The sequence below is a fragment of the Panthera tigris genome, chromosome C1, assembly GCF_018350195.1.
Source record: "Panthera tigris isolate Pti1 chromosome C1, P.tigris_Pti1_mat1.1, whole genome shotgun sequence".
NCBI classification, from domain to species: domain Eukaryota; kingdom Metazoa; phylum Chordata; class Mammalia; order Carnivora; family Felidae; genus Panthera; species Panthera tigris.
The window spans coordinates 23,266,859-23,285,467 of record NC_056667.1 but is presented as its reverse complement, the minus strand read 5'-3'; the positions used below and the strand labels follow the sequence as shown (position 1 = coordinate 23,285,467).

At 40.7% G+C, this 18,609-nt stretch overlaps 1 protein-coding gene across 15 annotated transcripts in view; it reads left to right on the top strand.

The window, feature by feature from the left end:
• The window catches only part of PUM1 (pumilio RNA binding family member 1), a 132,996-nt gene that overhangs the window by 34,616 nt on the left and 79,771 nt on the right, over positions 1-18,609 (top strand). For 14 of the 15 annotated variants that reach the window (XM_042996221.1, XM_042996232.1, XM_042996231.1 and 11 more), the window contains one exon: positions 5,746-5,814. In XM_042996221.1, coding sequence (XP_042852155.1) covers positions 5,746-5,814 — 69 coding nt within the window. Of the gene's footprint in view, positions 1-3,205; positions 3,225-5,745; positions 5,815-18,609 lie in introns of those variants that run through there. The other variant, XM_042996236.1, reaches the window with a different exon arrangement.

Sequence of the window (18,609 nt, the reverse complement as noted above, 5' to 3'; positions counted from 1 at the left end):
GTATCAGTTATTGTTTATGATACTGATACGTAGTGGTACAAGAGCTGCTGTAGAACAGACTTAGTAGTTAATTCTCATGTTCCCTTTCCATATTTTATCGCTCAAGTTTCTCCTGCTTTTTTTTTTAGGGTTTTAGTTTTTTAAGTAATCTCTACGCCCAACATGGGGCTCAAACAGACCAGCCCCGAGATCTGGAGTCTCATGCTCTGCCATCTGAGCCAGCCAGGCACTGCTCAAGTTTCTCTTGCTTTTGCTTGGCTTTTTCTCACTGGTGTCTCCTTCCTGTAATGGTTCTTGGCACCAGCTCCCCTGCTTATATTGTTCTGGATCTGTGCTAGTGAAACAGAGCTAACGTGATCTAGGCTTGCCTGTGCAGAAAATCCTCCAGGAGAACAAAGGTAGTTGTGGAGGAGAAAAGCTCCTCTGACAACTTAGATTCAGTGGTTGAGGAAGCACATATTCTAGTAAAGGCAATTTTAGTCTCAAGGTGTAGAAATATGTTTTAACTAGCAAAAATTCAGGGCTTTAGTGAAAGAATGCCAGGGATTCTCTCTGACCACCCCTGAGTAGAAATGTAAACGTGGGCCCCCTTGGCACTAGGTGGCTTTCTGTTTCCAGCACATTCTTTCTCTACGTTGCTTGTCTTCTGCTTATTCACCAGCTGATACTTGAATCAGAAATGATAGCCCCAACTGCCAGATCTTTAGGAACCTTCATTTTATCTCTCCATACCCGTCAGGCTCACATGGTAAGAGAAGAACCTGATTAGGTCAGTTTATCATTTCTTACCAGGTACCAGGGATTTGGCCATTTAGGGGAATACTTGTGCAGTAGGTGCTGCAAAAGGCATCTCTGCAGTAGGCCAGAGATGATAGGAATCATGAACTTGTCCTTTCTAAGCAGGTGTCTTGAAACATGTCCATTACAGAGAATATTCAGAAAGTATTGATTTGTTGAATTTTATTTTTTTAAGTGCACCATATAGCTCTGAGTTACTCTTTTTTAAAATACTATATTAGGGTGCCTGGGTGGCTCAGTTGGTTAAGCATCCGACTCTTGATTTTGGCTGAAGTCATGATCTTACGGTCCAAGAGACTGAGCCCCCCATTGGGCTCTGTGTTGACAGTGCGGAGCCTGCTTGGGATTCTCTCTCTCCCTCTCTCCCTCTGCCCCCCATCCCTCGCCCCCCCCGCTTGTGCTGTGTCTCTCTCTCTCAAAATAAATAAACGTTAAAAAAAAAAATAAAGACTTCCAGTGTGATTTAATAAATACCAAGTCAGTGATATCTTTGTGTCCGAGTTTGGTTCTTCTGTACAAGCAGCGGAGAACTGGTCAAGCTGGCTCAAGTAGAGGGACATTCTTTGTAAAGACACACTGGGCAGTTAAGAGGAATGCTGGCAGAGTAGGGCCAAGAACCTGACCACAGCGCTGTCAAAACTTGTTTCTTTCTTAGGGCTTTTGTTCTGGACTGTGTGGTCTCCCATGATTATTTGCTTCATTCCATTCTTTGAGGTATAATGTTCAACAACACCTGCTTGAAAAATGGATTAATTGTAATTGATTAAATATTTGGATCACGAACTGTTTACATCTGGATGTCTTTGTGCCTGAGTTTGTTCTTTTTTTTACCCCCTTTGACTACAATGTTGGTTGGCAAAAAGAGTCAAACATGTGAATAGTGAGGTAGGAGGAGAATCAGGAGACCATAGTGGCATGGGAAGTTCAGGAATGGAGGAATTTTATAAAGTGGTTTTACTGAGTGTTTTAAAAAATGAGAACTGAAAGAACGTGAGGTTGAGCCAGCGATGGTGGTTTTTTTTTTTTTTTTTCCCCCTTTTGGAAGTTTCTGAATGGATGAGGATGGAGAGTTAGTGTTGAAGTTTCTTTGAATTGATGATTTAGCTGGGAATTGAGACAGAGAGATGGATGTACTTTGAGATGCTAAGTTTTAGAAAGTAATTTAGATGTTTGCATGATCTAGGTACTTTTAATACGTTGATTATGGAAATGCTGAACTGGAGAGACACCCACCCCACCCTCCCAACAAGGCATGGCCAAAACCTTAACCCTGGGGGTGTGGGGGGTGGGTGGGGAAAGAAGGGATGAATGGGTGAAGGAGACATTTCAGTTACTTAAAACAGAATAACCTGTGAGGTGGGTACAGTTGAATAAGTGCCTCCTAAGTATTGGGCATTTTGTCTCATTTAACTATTACAACAAACTTGTAAAAGAGTTGGTGTTATCTCAGTTTTACAGATGAGGCAGTAGTGACATGTATATCATTCATTGATGATTCTGATAAGTGTGTGGACCGTTGGGTATGGTAAGTAGGGGTTTCTCAAGGGGTGATGGAAAGGGCAGGCACCCTTTCCATGTGATTATCTTAAAGAGAATTTGATAAGAGATTTGTAAAGTGATACTTCCGCTTAATTTTTAATTTTCCAAGTGTGATCTGTAATCCTGGGTCTATTTGTTTTTATTTTATAACTTCTGTGTGGTAAAACATGCAACTTAGTTTGCCAAATTAGGCAACAGGATCTAGTTAGGACAGGATCCCTGCTAGAAGGAGAGATAGGTGTTGAGGTTACGGAAGAAAGTTCTGGGAACTGGGAAATGGAAGGGAAACTCAGAAGCATAGGACCTGTGTATGGATGGTATTTGTGGTGGGATGAAGAGAGGAACATGGACGTGGGTCAGGCACTAAAGTGCTTCTCTTGCTTGCGTCTTCAGTAAAGGGACGGGCAGATGCCTTCATGGGGAGGGGCAGTGGTGGAGCAAGTCCTGGATGGTTATGAGAAAGTTACATGTTACTGGCAAGTAGCCCAAAGACGGAAAACAGGAAATAGGTTTGTGAAACCAAAGGAGATAGGTAAGAGCAGTTAGTGAGAGGAAGGACGTCTTCTAGACATTTAGCAAAAATGGAGAAGAAATTAGTAAGTCGTGCTAGAAATTAACACTAATGCGGCACTCAAATCTAGAGAAGGGAGAAGTAGAGCACCAGGACTGGAAAAGACTGTTCTGTCCTGATGGGAGAATTTACTCCGATTATAATTTGCAGCCAGCTCTTCTCTTTTATGACAGAAGGAGCTTCTTTGTTACCTGCCTAAAATATTTCTTCATTCTTTGATTTCTCTTGATTCCCGAGCATCTTCTTCTGATCATTAGTTTTGTTTCCTAGGAAGAATTTGTGTGGAGAGTCTGCCTGGTGTCGATGACCATACCAGGTATAGCTTCTACTATAAACAGTACGTTCCTGACTAGTTAAAACGTTTTTTTGTGAGAATGATTTGATTTGTCTGGTCTAGTCACCTGTGGGCAAATGGTTTATAATGGAGTTTCTGGACTAGCGTGGCAAACTTTGGAAAGTGAGGCTCCTTCTCACCTGTGTGAGGAGAACGACCCACAGGAATTAGGAGGGTAGTGCGCAGAGGTAGGAGGAAGAGTGGTTCATCCTCTGGGTGGGGGGGGGGGGGACAGAGGGAGACACCCGGAAAGAGGGAGGGCTGGAGGAGGTGAAGAGGGAACTGAAGAGAGGGAGAGAGAAGAGCTGAGAGAGCTAGCAAATAAGAACAGAGAGAGAGGGAAAGGGGGGGAGGGGGAGGGGGGAGAGAGAGAGAGAGAATGAATGAGTGAGTGAGTGATGGATGGGAAGATAGATCATATAGAAGGGAATGGAAATGGCTCCAAGGGCAGGGTGGGCTGGCTTTGAAGGTGCGGGGGAGGAGACAGTGGAAAGCAAAGGCAAACACTCCAAGAAAGCACACTCCTCAAAGCCCAGGCAGAAACAGAAGGCACTGTTATCTGAGGGGGCGAAACTTCCTGTGGCTGCCTTGGAGGCAGCGTGGTCACCTAGGAAGGACGTTGCATTTTGAGTTGGAAGCCCCGGATTTGAATCCTGGCAGTGCCATTTAAGGGCTCTGCCCTCTTAACAACAGTTGGGAAGGGCATTTCTCAGAGGTTCGGTGTTCTCATCTTTTAAATGGAAATAATCGCTGTGACGTTGTTGTGACGATGACATAAATATGTGTACTGCATGTTCTGTACCTTGCCTTACTACTCTCTTTATATTTCCCTCCTTGGGAAATATAAATAGGATTTCCAACATTCTTGGTTAAAACTATTTGTAGATTGGATTTTCAAGAAATGCCTAGCTCTAGTTAAATGTATGATTGGATTCCACAGAAAGAGCTAGATACAGAGCTTTATGCATTTGATTTACATGCTTCGTAAATGTTCACTCTGGCCTGAAGGTTCAAAATGATTTCATCTGACATTTGTAGTTTTCCAGTTAGCATCTTGTCCTCATTCTCTCCTCCCCCCCACGGCCCCACCTTTATCTTTACTACCTATAGCTTAGAAGCTTACTCAGTGTGTTTACCTAAATAATGGAAACACTTTGTAATGTGGTCACAGCTTGTTTCCAGGCCCTTTGAAACTATTTTAACCACAGTAAAAAGCTTGGTCTCTATCTATGTCTCTTTGTTCTCATTGGGCTGAATTTTAGCTTCATTTTGAATTTTATAAATTTCCATTTTTAGCAGGCATCCCAAAGCTGCTTTGTCTTAGTGACACATTGTCATTTTGTAGCGTATATCAGCTCTGGGTTTTGAAGATATGTGACTCAGAACAGCGGTGTAACTATATTTTTATGTGGTGTCAGTTCAGTCAAGTTAAGATTGTTGGGTGATAAACAGGCAGCCCTGTTAATAAAATCCTTGAGTTGGTTCTCCTAGCTGTATTCTGGCCCGTGTTCTCCATACTCTTCCCTCTGCCTGCCTGACCTCAGCCTGACCTCAGCCTGACCTTTGTGTGTACCCACTGCTGGCGATTGTACACCGACATTGGGAGGTAGTGATGGTCAGATGAGGGGTTTGTGAGAGTCCTGCTTCAGGCCCTCTGCTGTCTTTCTCCAGCGGTCGAAGAGCCTTCCTTGTGAATAAACAAGGGACGGTCCTCTGGCCTCAGGCAGCAGAGATGGCTTGCTGCTCATAACTGAGAGGACCTACAGGATATTAGACAACACAAGGTTTTTTGGGTTACTGTTTCGAATAAACGATCGCACACTTCTTCCTTGATCTTAACCTTATCTTGTAGAAATGACCTTAGATAGGAGTTCATTGAAGCCTGAAAAGATTGTTCCGATGTGGGCAGTAGTTTAATGATAGGTGAGGTTTGAAGGGATTCTTGTGATGAGTGCTGTTTTTTCCTCCTGGAGTTGAGATCCCAAGAGCCCCTCTGCGGAGATCTTCCAACATGGAGAAATGTTCGGACACCCCACTGTACAGTTTGCAGTGCCTTTCCCTGAGGTTTATCCAAGAAATAACTGGGTTGGGTCAAATGAGTCCCCTTGTTTCTACTTGCTTGTCACAGTTGGGGGCAAGCACTGTGGCTTTTGAGTCCAGAGCCATGTTCAGGTCACATAATCATAGGTCATTGCCCTTCAGCATGTTGGTCTTATACATTTAAAATGTATGAAAAATAGCTAACATAATGCTCATTTGATGGAATATGCTTTTTCTGGATTATGTATTTTTCATGTTGTGGAAAAAAAAGGAATGGGAGGGGAGAAAACAGGGGTCATTGGCTCTGAACCCTGCTGATTGAAGGTAAGTGAATGTTTAATTTCAGTCACTTGCTTATTGTTATGTCTCTGTCAGTATCTGAAGGTAAACCGTTGTGTTTAATGTGAGCGTACAATTCAAGATGCTAACTCGAAACTTTTTCCTTCTCTATTTTGAACGATAGGTGCGTTCTATGGATGAACTGAATCATGATTTTCAAGCACTTGCTCTGGAGGGAAGAGCGATGGGAGAGGTAAGTGAACTGGTGTGTCAGAAAAGTGGGCCTGTTTTTAAGGGAAGTTTGGAGCTGTCTTTCATCAAATGTGTCCGAATCTAGTCTCCAGAAGTATGTGCTTGCTTTTCCTTGTTGCCATCCTCATGATAGGAATGGGATATTGCAGAATTTTGCCAAAATGATTTCATTATAAGAAGAACGTTAACCTTAGCCTAATGTCTTAAAAATAAAACAAAGCAACCAAAACATGAGCACAAATTATTGATGGTTCTATTAGCCAGTCAGCTGTAAGTCGAGGCTTTAAAGTTTCACAAGATAATTTTATATGCATCACATATCCTTACTTTTGCCTCATTTTCCACTCACTAGGTTCTTTTTGCAGCGGAAGGGGGTCTTAGATTGGCTGCTGATCAGAACATGTTGCTAACCTGTTTTTAGAGTAGGTTGAGGAGGTTGTTTGGAGCTCCATTGTGGAGAGGAAGTTGTTAGATTTCTGGTGAAATGATTCCAGAGGGTAGAGGTGTCAGTCAGAATATATAGAATTCAGGAACAAGAAGTTTGGTTTGTTTATAATGTTTAAAATTTGCAAAAACAAATTCCTGTCATCTACACATCGATAGGGAAGGTTGCCGTAATTCTAGAAGAAATGGGAGTATAAAGCACAGCTGACTTCTGGCCATTCTTGTCGTTGACAATTAGAATGTATTGGTGATAAGGTAGAACATAGAGTTTGGATTAAGAGCCAAAGGTGTAACAGGTTCTCAAGCTGGGGGCATTTGCTTGTGGTTCTCTTGTTCTGGAGCTTAACCTTAGGTTTTTTCCTTCTGTTTTATTTTTTGCATATCTAATATTTAAAAGCTCCCACATCTGTTTTAATGTTTTAAAGGAGGGAAAATAGCTGTATTCTGGATTCTCTTTTATATCATTCATTAAACACACTTGTTCTTTGATTTAGCAAATATCCTTTGATCCAGGCACTGTGCTGGGTTCTGAGGGTTCAGGATTAAGGTAATTCTTCTCCTGATGTATAGCAAACATTCATTGACTGCCGTTGTGGTTAGGCATTAGTTAAACTCTTCTGGTGTTTTGGTTCTGAGGGTCTTGCTTCCTGTGTTTTGAGATTTTGTTTCCAACTTTTCCTTGTCATCCTGTGATCAGAGTTCCAGTGTCCTATCATCTTGGGTTCATGGGTTTTGGGCCTGTTCATGGGTTTTTCTCCTAGAGCTTTAAGAGAAGTTAGATAGGTGGCATTATGTCTCCCGTGCCTGCCTAATATTAAAACAGTGCACATTAATAAATCCTCTGTGGTTAATGGGGAAGAGATTTTTCTCAGCTTTTGGAGCAAAATTTGAACAGAAAGTTAAACAGATGAATCAGATATTAAGTATAGATGGGAAAACCGTGTTTCTCTTGTTCCCCACTCCTGTGATTTTAGCCTGGTCCACTCCACCAGAAATCAGTGCCAGTTTTTAAAATTAGTTATACAAAATAAAATAATGCCTTTTGCTGTTGTGTACACTATATAATCTCTAAAGGCTTAAAGTCTGTTTAATTGAAGAAATAGTGAACAGAATCGAATAGAAAGTGAATTTTATTTAAATAATGACAAAACTACACACACACACAGACACACACACAAATGCACACACTTTTTTATTTTGAGAGAGAGAGAGAGAGAGAGGAGAGAGAGAGAGAATTTCAAGCAGGCTCCACACTGTCAGTGCAGAACCTGATGTGGGGCTTGTACTCATGAACCCCATGAGTTCATAACCTGAGCCACAATCAAGAGTCAGATGCTCACCCGGCAGCCACCCAGACACCCTGACAAAAATATTTTTTGAATAGTTTTTTTCCTTCCAAAAATACCTTTCCCCCTACCCAAGGCTTCCAAACCTCACCTTTCTTATTTGTGTTAGGAAATAGTAGTTTTTTGGTATCTGTATACTCGCACCTGGTTGTGGGCATATGTAGATAACCAAAATGTACTCCAGCAGTTATGGGGTGTCACTCTTCTTCTTTCCTCATTACGTATTCAGAGAGTAATAATAACTACCGTTTGCTGGCAATGTATTACACAGGTGCTAAGGAGTTTGTCTCACCAGTAACTCTATCAGGACGGATCTCTTATCCAGATAAAGAAAGAGGCTGAGAGAGATGAATTAATTTGCCCAGGGCCACATATCTAGTAAGTGATGAAACTGGGATTCTGACCTGGCTTCCTCTTCAAAGCATGTTCCCTTAGAGTAAATGAAAATCTCATTTTAGTAAGCTGTATAAAAATTGATATTTTGGGGGAGGATTAAAAAAAATGCTTAATATATGTTCCTCCCAAAATACAGATACTGAGGTAGTTTTTTAAAAGTAGACTCTGCCCTCAATGTGGAGCTCAAACTCATGACCCCAAGATCAAGAGTTGCAAGCTCTACCAGCCAGGTGCCCCTGGTTTTTGAAAGCATAACCCACTGGCTAGGCACGGTGTGGACGGACTAAGTATAGAGAATGAGGTTTCTGTACCCAAGGAGCTCTTTAGCTACTTGAGGAAGCAGAGAGTACACTTGACAACAGAAAGAAGGCCCAGTGTTGCCTATATATGTTTCGGGTTTAGAGAGAAGGGAGTGGTCAGTATCGCTTGGAGAGTTTGTGATTACTGTAATGGAAGAGTGTAAGACTTGGGAATTGTTTTCTGGTTTATTTAGTTAGGGTCTGGATAGGTGCAAGGTGGGAGAATGTTTTCTGCAGTGTTACAAGGGAAGTTGGCAGAAGAGAAACGAAGAATTAATAAGCTTTTATTATAAAATAAAGCTACAGCTTCTAATTAGTTTAACCTCATTAAATTTCCTTCCCTTTAAGCAATGAAAGAGAGGGGCTGTGTATAAATGTAGTCTTTACCCCTATATACGCTAAAATTTCAAGTAAATTGCTTTGATTTTTCAGCCAGGCACAGTGTATTTTTGTTTCACTTATTTTGTGTGTATTTGTGTGTGTGTGTGTGTGTGTGTGTGTGTGTGCACGCGCTTGCACTTGTGTGAGTCCTCATTACAGTAAATGATAGATACCTCGTTTTGGTAAACGAAAAGGAGTCCTAGTTCCTTCTGTTAAGAACGTTATGAATCGTTAGAATTGAGAGAGAATTGGTTCCATCAAGAGTAATTGAGCTCTAGTAAAGTTAATGCTTCTTGGCTCTTGTTAACATTTTTTCCGTCAAAGCCAACACTAGGCTCTGCAAAATGTAGAGCATTTCTTAGAACTCTTGCTAAGAAGTGGCTGCTTGAACCATCACCTCAGACCTTGTTGGCTGTCCGAGGTACAGTTGTTCTTAGCTGAAGGATCACAATACAAGTGCTTTACCTACCTCTTATTCTAGAAAATCAACATAAAAAGGACGATAGTAAAATAAATGCCTTAGGGTTAGGCCACAAATTATTTTCAAATATGTCATCTACTCTCCTTGCCGGTCATTTCCATTCAACTTAAAGGTATAGTCCTGAAAAGCTGAAAGGCACATATTGGAGCAGCTTCTTAAATTTACACATGAGAAGCTTAGGCTGTTAGTTGAGTATTCAGGAGTAGATCTTTGCAGTACTGAGGAAAGGCTCACTAACCTTGGGTAACTGGGCTTGGTTTCTACATTGGTTTGGTTTCTGATTTTGTATAATTTACTTGCTTCACCTGTAAGAGGACAGCAGTGTTCCTACTTTTTGTGTCTTAAAAAAGGATGGATTTGCCAAGGGGAGAGCTGTTGATAGAAAAGGCACCTTGTTTTTTTTTGCATAATTGGTTTTCTAAAAACTGAGGACTTTTTTTCTGTGTAAGATTCCTTACTGTTTTATGTGCAGAAAACTTGATCATTTTCAGGGACGTTGAGATAGTAGTGATTATTTCTGGAATAAATGGGATGTATTTAGATACGTGGCCCTTCATCTTTGTTTTAGAAAGCTGAAGCATAGACAAGTTTGTAAACCTGAGGAAGCAGATCTGGGAGGTGCTTGTGTGTGTGGAGTCCTAATGAGAATCCTGTCATGTTCCTTGAAAGTAGAATAAGGTGAGATAGGGTTAAAATACAGCTGTAGATTCTTTTTTTTTTTTTTTTTCCAATGTTTATTTTTGAGAGACAGAGAGTGACAGAGTGTGAGTAGGGAAGGGGCAGAGCGAGAGGGAGACACAGAATTCAAAGCAGGCTCCAGGCTCTGAGCTGTCAGCACAGAGCCTGACGCGGGCCTCGAACCCATGAACCGTGAGATCATGACCTGGGCCGAAGTCGGACGCCCAACCGACTGAGCCACCCAGGCGCCCCAATATTTTTTTTTTTCTTAAAAATGTTTTTAAATGTTTATTTTTGAAGGAGAGCGAGAGAGAGAGAGAGAGAGAGAGAGAGCAAGCACACAAGCTGTGAAGGGGCAGAGAGAGAGGGAGACAGGATCCAAAGCAGGTCTGCACTGTTAGCACAGAGCCCGATATGGGACTTGAACTCATGAGCCGTGAGATCATGACCTGATCCGAAGTCGCTTAAGTGACTGAGCCACCCAGGCACCCCTAAAATATAGCTGCAGATTCTTATTGGACATTATATAGGAATTCTATCTGTAAGTGTAAAATTAGCAAAATGGCTAGTAAAGGAAGGAATTTGGTAGTGATTTGGAGAGCTAAAGAACGGTTCACCCAAAGAAAGGTATAACTTGGTGGGATAGAGCACGCTCTAGACCAGAACCCTGAAGCCACAGTCCAGCCTTGGTTCAGACGTTCATCTTCTTTGGACTTGGGCTTTTTTTCATCTGTAAGACAAAGATGTTGACTGGTTTCCCAGGACCCTTTCAAGTCTAAGATTTTGGAGTTTGCCCTTATTTCTATATCTTTAAAAAGATAGAAAAGAGGAATAGTTCTCCTTTTTCTAGGATATGCCAGAGGGCATCTAAAAGATGTCTTTTTAGAGTGACTTCCCCCTTGTGATGTAGAGGTTCTGTAACTTTTCATTGGGTTTTCTAAGTGACTCATTCACCAGTCTGCAGTTGTCTAAGGCGTTGACGTATCTGTTCCTAAGGGCTCATGAGTGGCAATTTCTGAAATCAAGGCAAGTGGAAGCCTAATGTGGATACCAAGTCTGTTAAATTCTTTTCTACATCTTTCCATCGTGGCAAACAGAATGGCTCATAGAACTGGAGGCTTTTTTTTGAGTAGCTAAAAGTACTTTTAGGATTCACAGCCCAAGAACGGCTACCTTACACTGGCAGTTTCTTGCAATTCGAGTCCCATAAGAATAACTCGATTGACTCCAAAATTGACAGAATTTAGAAAGGAGATATATTGTGTGCCAGCAAAATCACGCACCCTTTCTTGCAGAAGGAAGACGAATTAATAAAGTCTTTGGTGTATTAATATAAAAACATCTGACCAAATAATTCAGTGAATCCCTTTTCCCCCAAAATAATAGCTTTTGAGTACAGACAGGAATGGCAAAACTGCCTAGTTCCTTTAGCCTTGTCTTAATACCATTTGGTTGTTGGGCATTTTTGGCATCTTGCTATTAGAATGTTTCCTTAAGAGAAAACATACATAGTTAGCCGACCAAGTGACCTGGAGGTATGAGATCTTAGTTCATGGCTTTCCTGTTTTAGGTTAGTGACTATGGGTTAGAGATGAAGTAAGCGACCTCTTTAAGGTATTGTTTGGGGAAGTTCCTGAGATCTTGTAATAGTTTTGGGACTGGGAGTTTTGAAGAACAAGATAGAAAAAGGGGTCTTCTGTATTGAGGAGGGCACCTGTTGGGATGAGCACTGGGTGTTGTATGGAAACCAATTTGACAATACATTTTATATTAAAAAAAAAGAAAAAGAAAAAGGGGTCTTCTAACCTTGAGAATGTGGGTGCATCTGACATTTGGAACCTGGTTCTCAATTCTGTCCCACCACTTTGAGACCTGTTGGGAACCTCACTCGTTCCAATATCTGCCTTCTCTCCTGTATTGGGAAGAATAGATAGACCTACCACTGTATATCCTTTGCAGCAGGATGTAGCTTATCCACATACTGCTTAGTCTGTGTTTGTTAAATTTCTCCCCCTTTATCCTCCATTGGTTGAAATGTTTTCATTCTTTTCATCCACATCACTGTGCTTTATTTGAGGGCAGGCCAACTAAATCGCTACAGTAATGCATTAACACTTTTCAAGATACTTTGGCATTGATTTCATTGCTTATGTGAATCTCTGAATAGATTTTTGGGAGATATTAATACCATTTTTTTTTTTTTTTTTTTTACATGAGGAAAATGAGTCCTAAGGCCAAGTGATTCCAGCTAAGGTGATGAGTATTAAGATGTGGATTTGAATGCCAAATAAGTTCTATTTCAGTAGGCTCAGGAATAATAATAATAGCTGCAGCACATTACCGTATATAATTTTCCAGGTACTATGCCAACTACTTTGTATACGTTACAGTCTTCACAGCGATCCTACAATATTGTGATGCCCTTTTATAGACCAGGCAAAAAGGGATTTGAGAGGTTAACATGATCATGAACCAGCTGTTTGAATTCACATCTCTGTGAATCCAGATCTTACTGGGTTTTTCTGCTGTTCGTTTCTTCATGTCCAGAGTCTGTTATTTAACTTCACTTATCAGCTCCTCTTTATAAAACTTTTCTTGCTCTTACCAACCAGAATCTATGGAGAGGAATTCAAGTAGCAAGTTATTTGTGTCATTCTTATGGCTCTGATTTATTTCATATGTAGTGATTTGTGTAAATGTTTTCTGTTTCCCCGCACATAAGTTTGTTCAGGGCAGGGGCTTCAGCTTAATAACATACTTTGTAAATAGCATCTGCCCATATACTGTGTTGAATGAGTCTTACAAAATAAATATTTTTTTCCTAAGCATGGCTTCCTCTTTATTTTCTCTTTTATCCAGAAGTTGATACTGTCCTCCCCGCACGGGACCTTAGTTCAATTCCGTAAATATTTATTGCCTGTATTCTTTATTCAGATTACTTTTCTATCCTAAGGGATGTGGGGTTGTGAAGGGGGGAGGATGAGGAACTGCCAGAACTAAAAAAGCCTCCATTCATTCATCCTTCTCTGCATATTTTTACATTTTCAAACTATTTGATTATTTTGCAAAGAGTAGTACATAAGATGAAGAGTAAATCAGCAATGCTGTTATCAGCCAAGTTGAATCCGATATAAGGGGTTTATTATAAAGGGTCTTTTGTTTAATATAGTTGTAACTCGATCAATGGGACACTTTCTCTGGGTGATCTGCGGGGGCGTGGAAATACCCTCATTACATATACACAACCAGACATAATTGTATTTAGAAAACAGGAATTACTTTTGTTATATTTCTTGTTCGAGTGTGTATTAAACAATATTGTGTGTAATTCTCTCTTCTTTACTATTACTTTACTGATGAGGAACCAGAATTAACCAGAGTTAATCCATTGTTTCTTGATTAATTAATACACTCTGTGATTCTCATTATAGCAAAGCATGTAGAGGAAAGAATTTATTTTCCGTATTGGTCTTCCTGGTATACATAATAGCCATATCTATGAAATTTTCATCTCCTGGAGTGCATGAAAAAGGGAACTTGTCCATATCTGGCACACTGAGATCTTTGTCTTGTCAATTTAATAATTAAAAATGCCCTGAGGCTGACTGGGCATGTGGGTGGGTTTAAGTATTTGCTCCCATCTTGAGGCAAAGGACTCTTTCTCTTCTCTTAGTTGAGCTGTTTCCTGCTTTGGGGATATGAGGTGGGTAGGTCATGAAGCAAACTAGATGTTTTCATGGTTTTATTCATGAACTTAACAGGTTTCCTATGTGATCTGGAGGCTTATCTTTTGCACATTGGGCTCTTGGGTATTACTGCAGGAAATCACCTAGATAATCATTAAGTCTAGACCTAGTGTAACATGTATATGCTTATGTTATAGGACAAACCATGTAGCTTATACATGTGCAAAAACAAATGACCTTGTTTGACCTAGATAATATAATCCTGTTTCCTTACATGCCGTTCCTTTATCCTGCAGAAAAGCCTAGTTCACCTTGGACATTTCTTCATTTTCTGAGCACAGTTTACTGTCAGTCTGTCAAGTTTTATGAAGATAGCAGGGAAAAGAAGTTTTGTTTGGTTCTGTTCCAATAATTTGAAGGGGGAAGGTGTAAAGAATTTTACTTTCAATGGATTTGGGAGGTGGGGAGGGTGCAGTGGAGAAAGGATTAGTGTGGAGCTTGCCCCAGGGTAATTTATCACAAAAGAACATGGAGATTGATGTGCTAACAGTATCTCTGAATTTTTTTATGAAAGTATTCTTTCATTTCACGAATGAAGTTAACAGTGATTGTGCTCTTTGTGTGGTAAGGAACTGCTGTGCTCCTTTGAAGAGTTCACACTGTGGAGTTTGGCAGCCATCAGCTGAAGAACTGAATGCACTTCTTTTTTTTTTTTTTAATTTTTTTTTAACATTTATTTATTTTGAGACAGAGAGAGACAGAGCATGAACGGGGGAGGGGCAGAGAGAGAGGGAGACACAGAACCGGAAGCAGGCTCCAGGATCTGAGCCATCAGCCCAGAGCCCGACGCGGGGCTCGAACTCACGGAACGTGAGATTGTGACCTGAGCCGAAGTTGGACACTTAACCGACTGAGCCACCCAGGCGCCCCTAGAACTGAATGCACTTCTGACTAACTCGTGGTTGTCCTAAAATTTAAGAGCTACCAAATTCTTCTGTCTGCTTGATTCGTCTTTTTGTTCGTACTGTTCCCTAGGAAGCAACCAACCATGGATCTTCAGGACAACCTGAAAACTTTACCCATTGGACTTGTGAACTTAAACTTGGAACGCCGTATTCGTACATACTTGGGTTCTGTTGCACGACTCTACAGAATAGACTTCTCCTTAAAAGAATTTCAGTGATAGACTGGCTTATGTATACTTAGTGACTTCATTCTTGCTTGTCATAATGGGCTATGAATCCTCACTTTTGAAATTACATAGGTTTTTTTGTTTGTTGGTTGTTGTTATTATTATTATTATTTTTTTAATGCTTTGAAAGCCGAGAGAAGCATCTGCGTGGCAGTTTGTATCTTCCTTGCCCGATTTCCACAGGTCCCCTCTCTTACCCTTTCGTGCCTAATTATTGCCTCCTGACATCCATTTAACTTCCCCTTCCCCTTCCCCCATTTTATGGAGGAATGTCAGATTAATTTTCTGAACTTAATTTTTATGACGTTCCTTCCTGTTACTGCTTGTTGGCTTAGAGTGTCGCTGGTCGCTGGACTAGTTGGGCTAGTTGGGCTAGTCCTTACTGCTTCCCTCTGTCGCTGGCCAGATGCCTTTCTTCTTGGTGGGCACCTGCCCATGTGCTTTCCTTTCTGTCTTTGCTCTTGTTCGAGAGTCCTTCCCACTGTCTTCTCGCTCTGTACGGACTCCGTACGGGAGTCCTGACCAGTCCTGTCACAGGTTAGTGCTCCTTTCTTCATCTGTAGGAGGTTGTGAAGTTCAACAGTCTGAAGCACACCGTAAGTGTGCTTATCTTAAAATGAAGGCCTGGTAGCTGTGTCACTTTGATTCCTGATAGGTTTTTCTTTTTAGGGTGAAGAGTGTCTTTCACTACTTCTGTTTCCAGTAGTGGCTTCTACAGGCTGTGCATTTCAGGGCCTAGTCAAGTAATACTTTACTTTTTGACATCAGTACTTCAGATGCTGAAAGCTTTGAAATTTTTCAGTAGCCAGAAGAGCAGTAGTGGTTTTCCAGATGTGGGAGAGAGCAAATTTTCTCTCATTGGCCAGGCCTCAGTGGCTTGTGTCATTTCTTTAGGGGCGGAAGAGTTTCTAAAGGACATTCAGTGTAACTATTGACATTACTTATGCAAAGTGCTTAATAGCTGGAAAATATTTTTCAAAAAACCTGTTAATTTTATATACTGCATGATTATAGTCATGCAAAAAATCCCTCTTTTTTTAAAAGGAGTACATTAGATTTCAACCAAAAGAGACACTTACTTAAGAGACCGTTCATGTGGAAATCAGTTTTCAGTGGTAAGCATCTCGACGCATAGATGGACAGTTTTAGGCAGTAATTACTAGGTGCCAGGTTTTGAATCTGCCTGGTAGAGAGATGTGAAAAAATTATAGCAGATGTTGATGCTTAGTTTTTTTGTGATCTGAATGAAATGAAGCAGTCAGAAACGTTTCAGCACTGAAAAGTGATCTTTACGTGTAAGTATTGAACAACAGTTTAAAGAGAATGGAGGACACTTCCTTAATTAGTAGCTAGATCAACAGGAGGCGTGAATTGAGAAGGTCCTACTCCTTAAACTGGAAGGGAAAATGAAGAGGAAAACACCACCTTCGTTATACTTATTGTCTATTGAAAAGAGTAACTGGCTGTGATAACACCATTGAACTCGTTCGACATTCCTTATTTAGGGTACAGGTTTCAAAGTGGATTAGATGTTATGTGCTTGCTTAAAAATACTTGAGACATACAGTGTGGGCCCTCCGTAAAGTTGCCACTAACTTTTGTTACTGTGAGATTATGTTGCAGTGAAGTGTGTATGCTTAAAAGAAAATGCCTTGTTTGTAGTGAATTCCATACCCCTGTAATCTCAATTTTTATTTGTTAGAAAATCAGTTCTAAATCATCATAAACGTTGATTTTGTAGTAAGTCATTCATAATGTCACCACCCCAGCAAGCACCGATTTCAGGTTTTATTTTTCTTTCCAGTCTTGATCCAGAAGGGAAGGGTGCACCAGGAGAAGGGGTCTTTACCTGTGCAGTTTTGTCTTTTACTTTTAATTCTGTAAACATTACCTAGAGTCTTTATGGCTGTTTTGGGTGAGCTTCCATTGTGGTAGCACAGCTACCTTGCTCCTGATTGTTTTGGTCTTGTACTTTGAATGTAGAGGTGTTTTTTTTTTTTTTCGTTTTTTTTTTTTTTTTTTTTCCTTTTCTTTTGAATTCCAGTCTTTTGTTGTTGTTGAGATATATTCTCAGGAATGAACATGACTCTTGATGTATATATATTTTCTTTACCCTTTCCAAAAGAATTATCCTAACAGTGAATGAATGGATATACCCTTAAAAAAAAAAAAAAAAGTCTTGTAAAGTATATTGACATGTAATTTTGTATTTAAACTGTTTCTTGTTAAAGCTTTTTCTGAGTGTAGTTCATAGTATTTATTATGAAAGCACTACTTGATGTACTGTCTTCCTTGATATGGCTGCAACCCTGTATGGTCTGAAGGGCATGGGTAAGGTAGGGCATTAAGATTTTGAGAAGGGCTTTCTGAAAATTACATGATGTTCGCACATCAGAACTCTGCCTAGAACCTGTGACTGTCCGTGGTTACAAATTATACTTCTTTATTTTAGTCAGTTCTGAGCGGTCCTTTCTCTGAGTTGATGTCGAATTCTTTTAACGCCATGAGAATGTAATGGGAATATGTACTAAGAGATTAAAAAATTGGGGGCGGCGTCCTGTACCTCACCACCTGTTTAAAACATCAGGTATTTGACTCCTGCACTGGTTACATTCCAGTGAGGAAACTCAGCTTATGTTGGAAGTTTGCGTTGCCAGATAACATGATCAAACCTGAGCATGCCTGTAGGGCTGTAGCGTGCGCCCTGTGAATGCTCCTCCTTAAGAAGCCTCATTTCTGCTCTGAGAGGCAGACAGTGTTGAGTCCTGTAAGCAGTTACCTGATAATTTTATTCCTTTTGAGAACAGAGTACCTGTCGGAGTGTGCACTGAGTACCGAGACCATCAGAAAACCTCACCGATACTTCCCTGTGCAAATGTTTGTGGTGGTGTGGTCAGACATACCCAGTCCTTAATAATGATCATGCCTCTTAGTTTCTGCAAAGATGTAATGATGGCTCTTCTTGTGGTGGTTTGTTAGGGCTCTTGATTTTATGGAATTTACACACACACGGGCTGGGTGATGCTGGGCTCACACCTGCTAGTTGAGTACCCCAGGAGCATGTCGTTTGGCTAGCCATTCGTAGTGTGAGGTCTGTTGGTTACCACTTTGTTCTTCAGTCACAGTGGCAGCCGATTTTTTGAGTGCTTGCTCAGAGTTCAGCCTTGTACTATTTTGCACAGATCTCATTTAATGTTCGTGATAGTTCATTTTATAGGTGAGAAACCTGAGGCTGAGAGGGGCTAACTTCACAGAGTTGGGATTCAGAAGCAGGTCAGTTTTTAAAAGTGACTTCAGAGCACCCTTGCAGGCTTCACTACTGTACTATTGCTTAAAATAAGAAGGCTGCAGGTGCTTGATATTATCAGCACTTTATTGTCTCCACCTCTGTTACAGGGCTCTTAGTGGGGGCTAATGTTGTGATTGATTGCGCAAGTGTGGCTTTGTGTATGGTCTCTTTTGTTAGATGGTAAAAGAAAAAAGGTGTTTCCCAACAAAATTCAGAGATTTTCCGAATGGCTAACATTGCTTGTAAACCAGTGCTTGGTTTCTCTTTTGTTCTCCAGAAGCCTCATGAGTATGCTTACTGATTTCTTTACTTTCTGTGTCTTTTCTTTTATAAACCTGTGGTTCAAACTGGGATAAACAGTGTTTTTTTTTTTCCCCCCCTCAAAGATTTGAGAACTCACATATTGGGGGGTTTGGGGCAACTAGGAATCCCATTTAATGGGACGATACAGGGAAGAGTACAGAGTCTGTTGTTGGCTGGGGAGGATGCTGGGACCTCCCAAGTCCTGGTTCTCAGTTAGTAGATCTTGAAAGGGATCTTGATCACTAATTCAGAGGTGATTGGATTATGGGATTGACCTATACTAACCAGAACCACAAGAGAC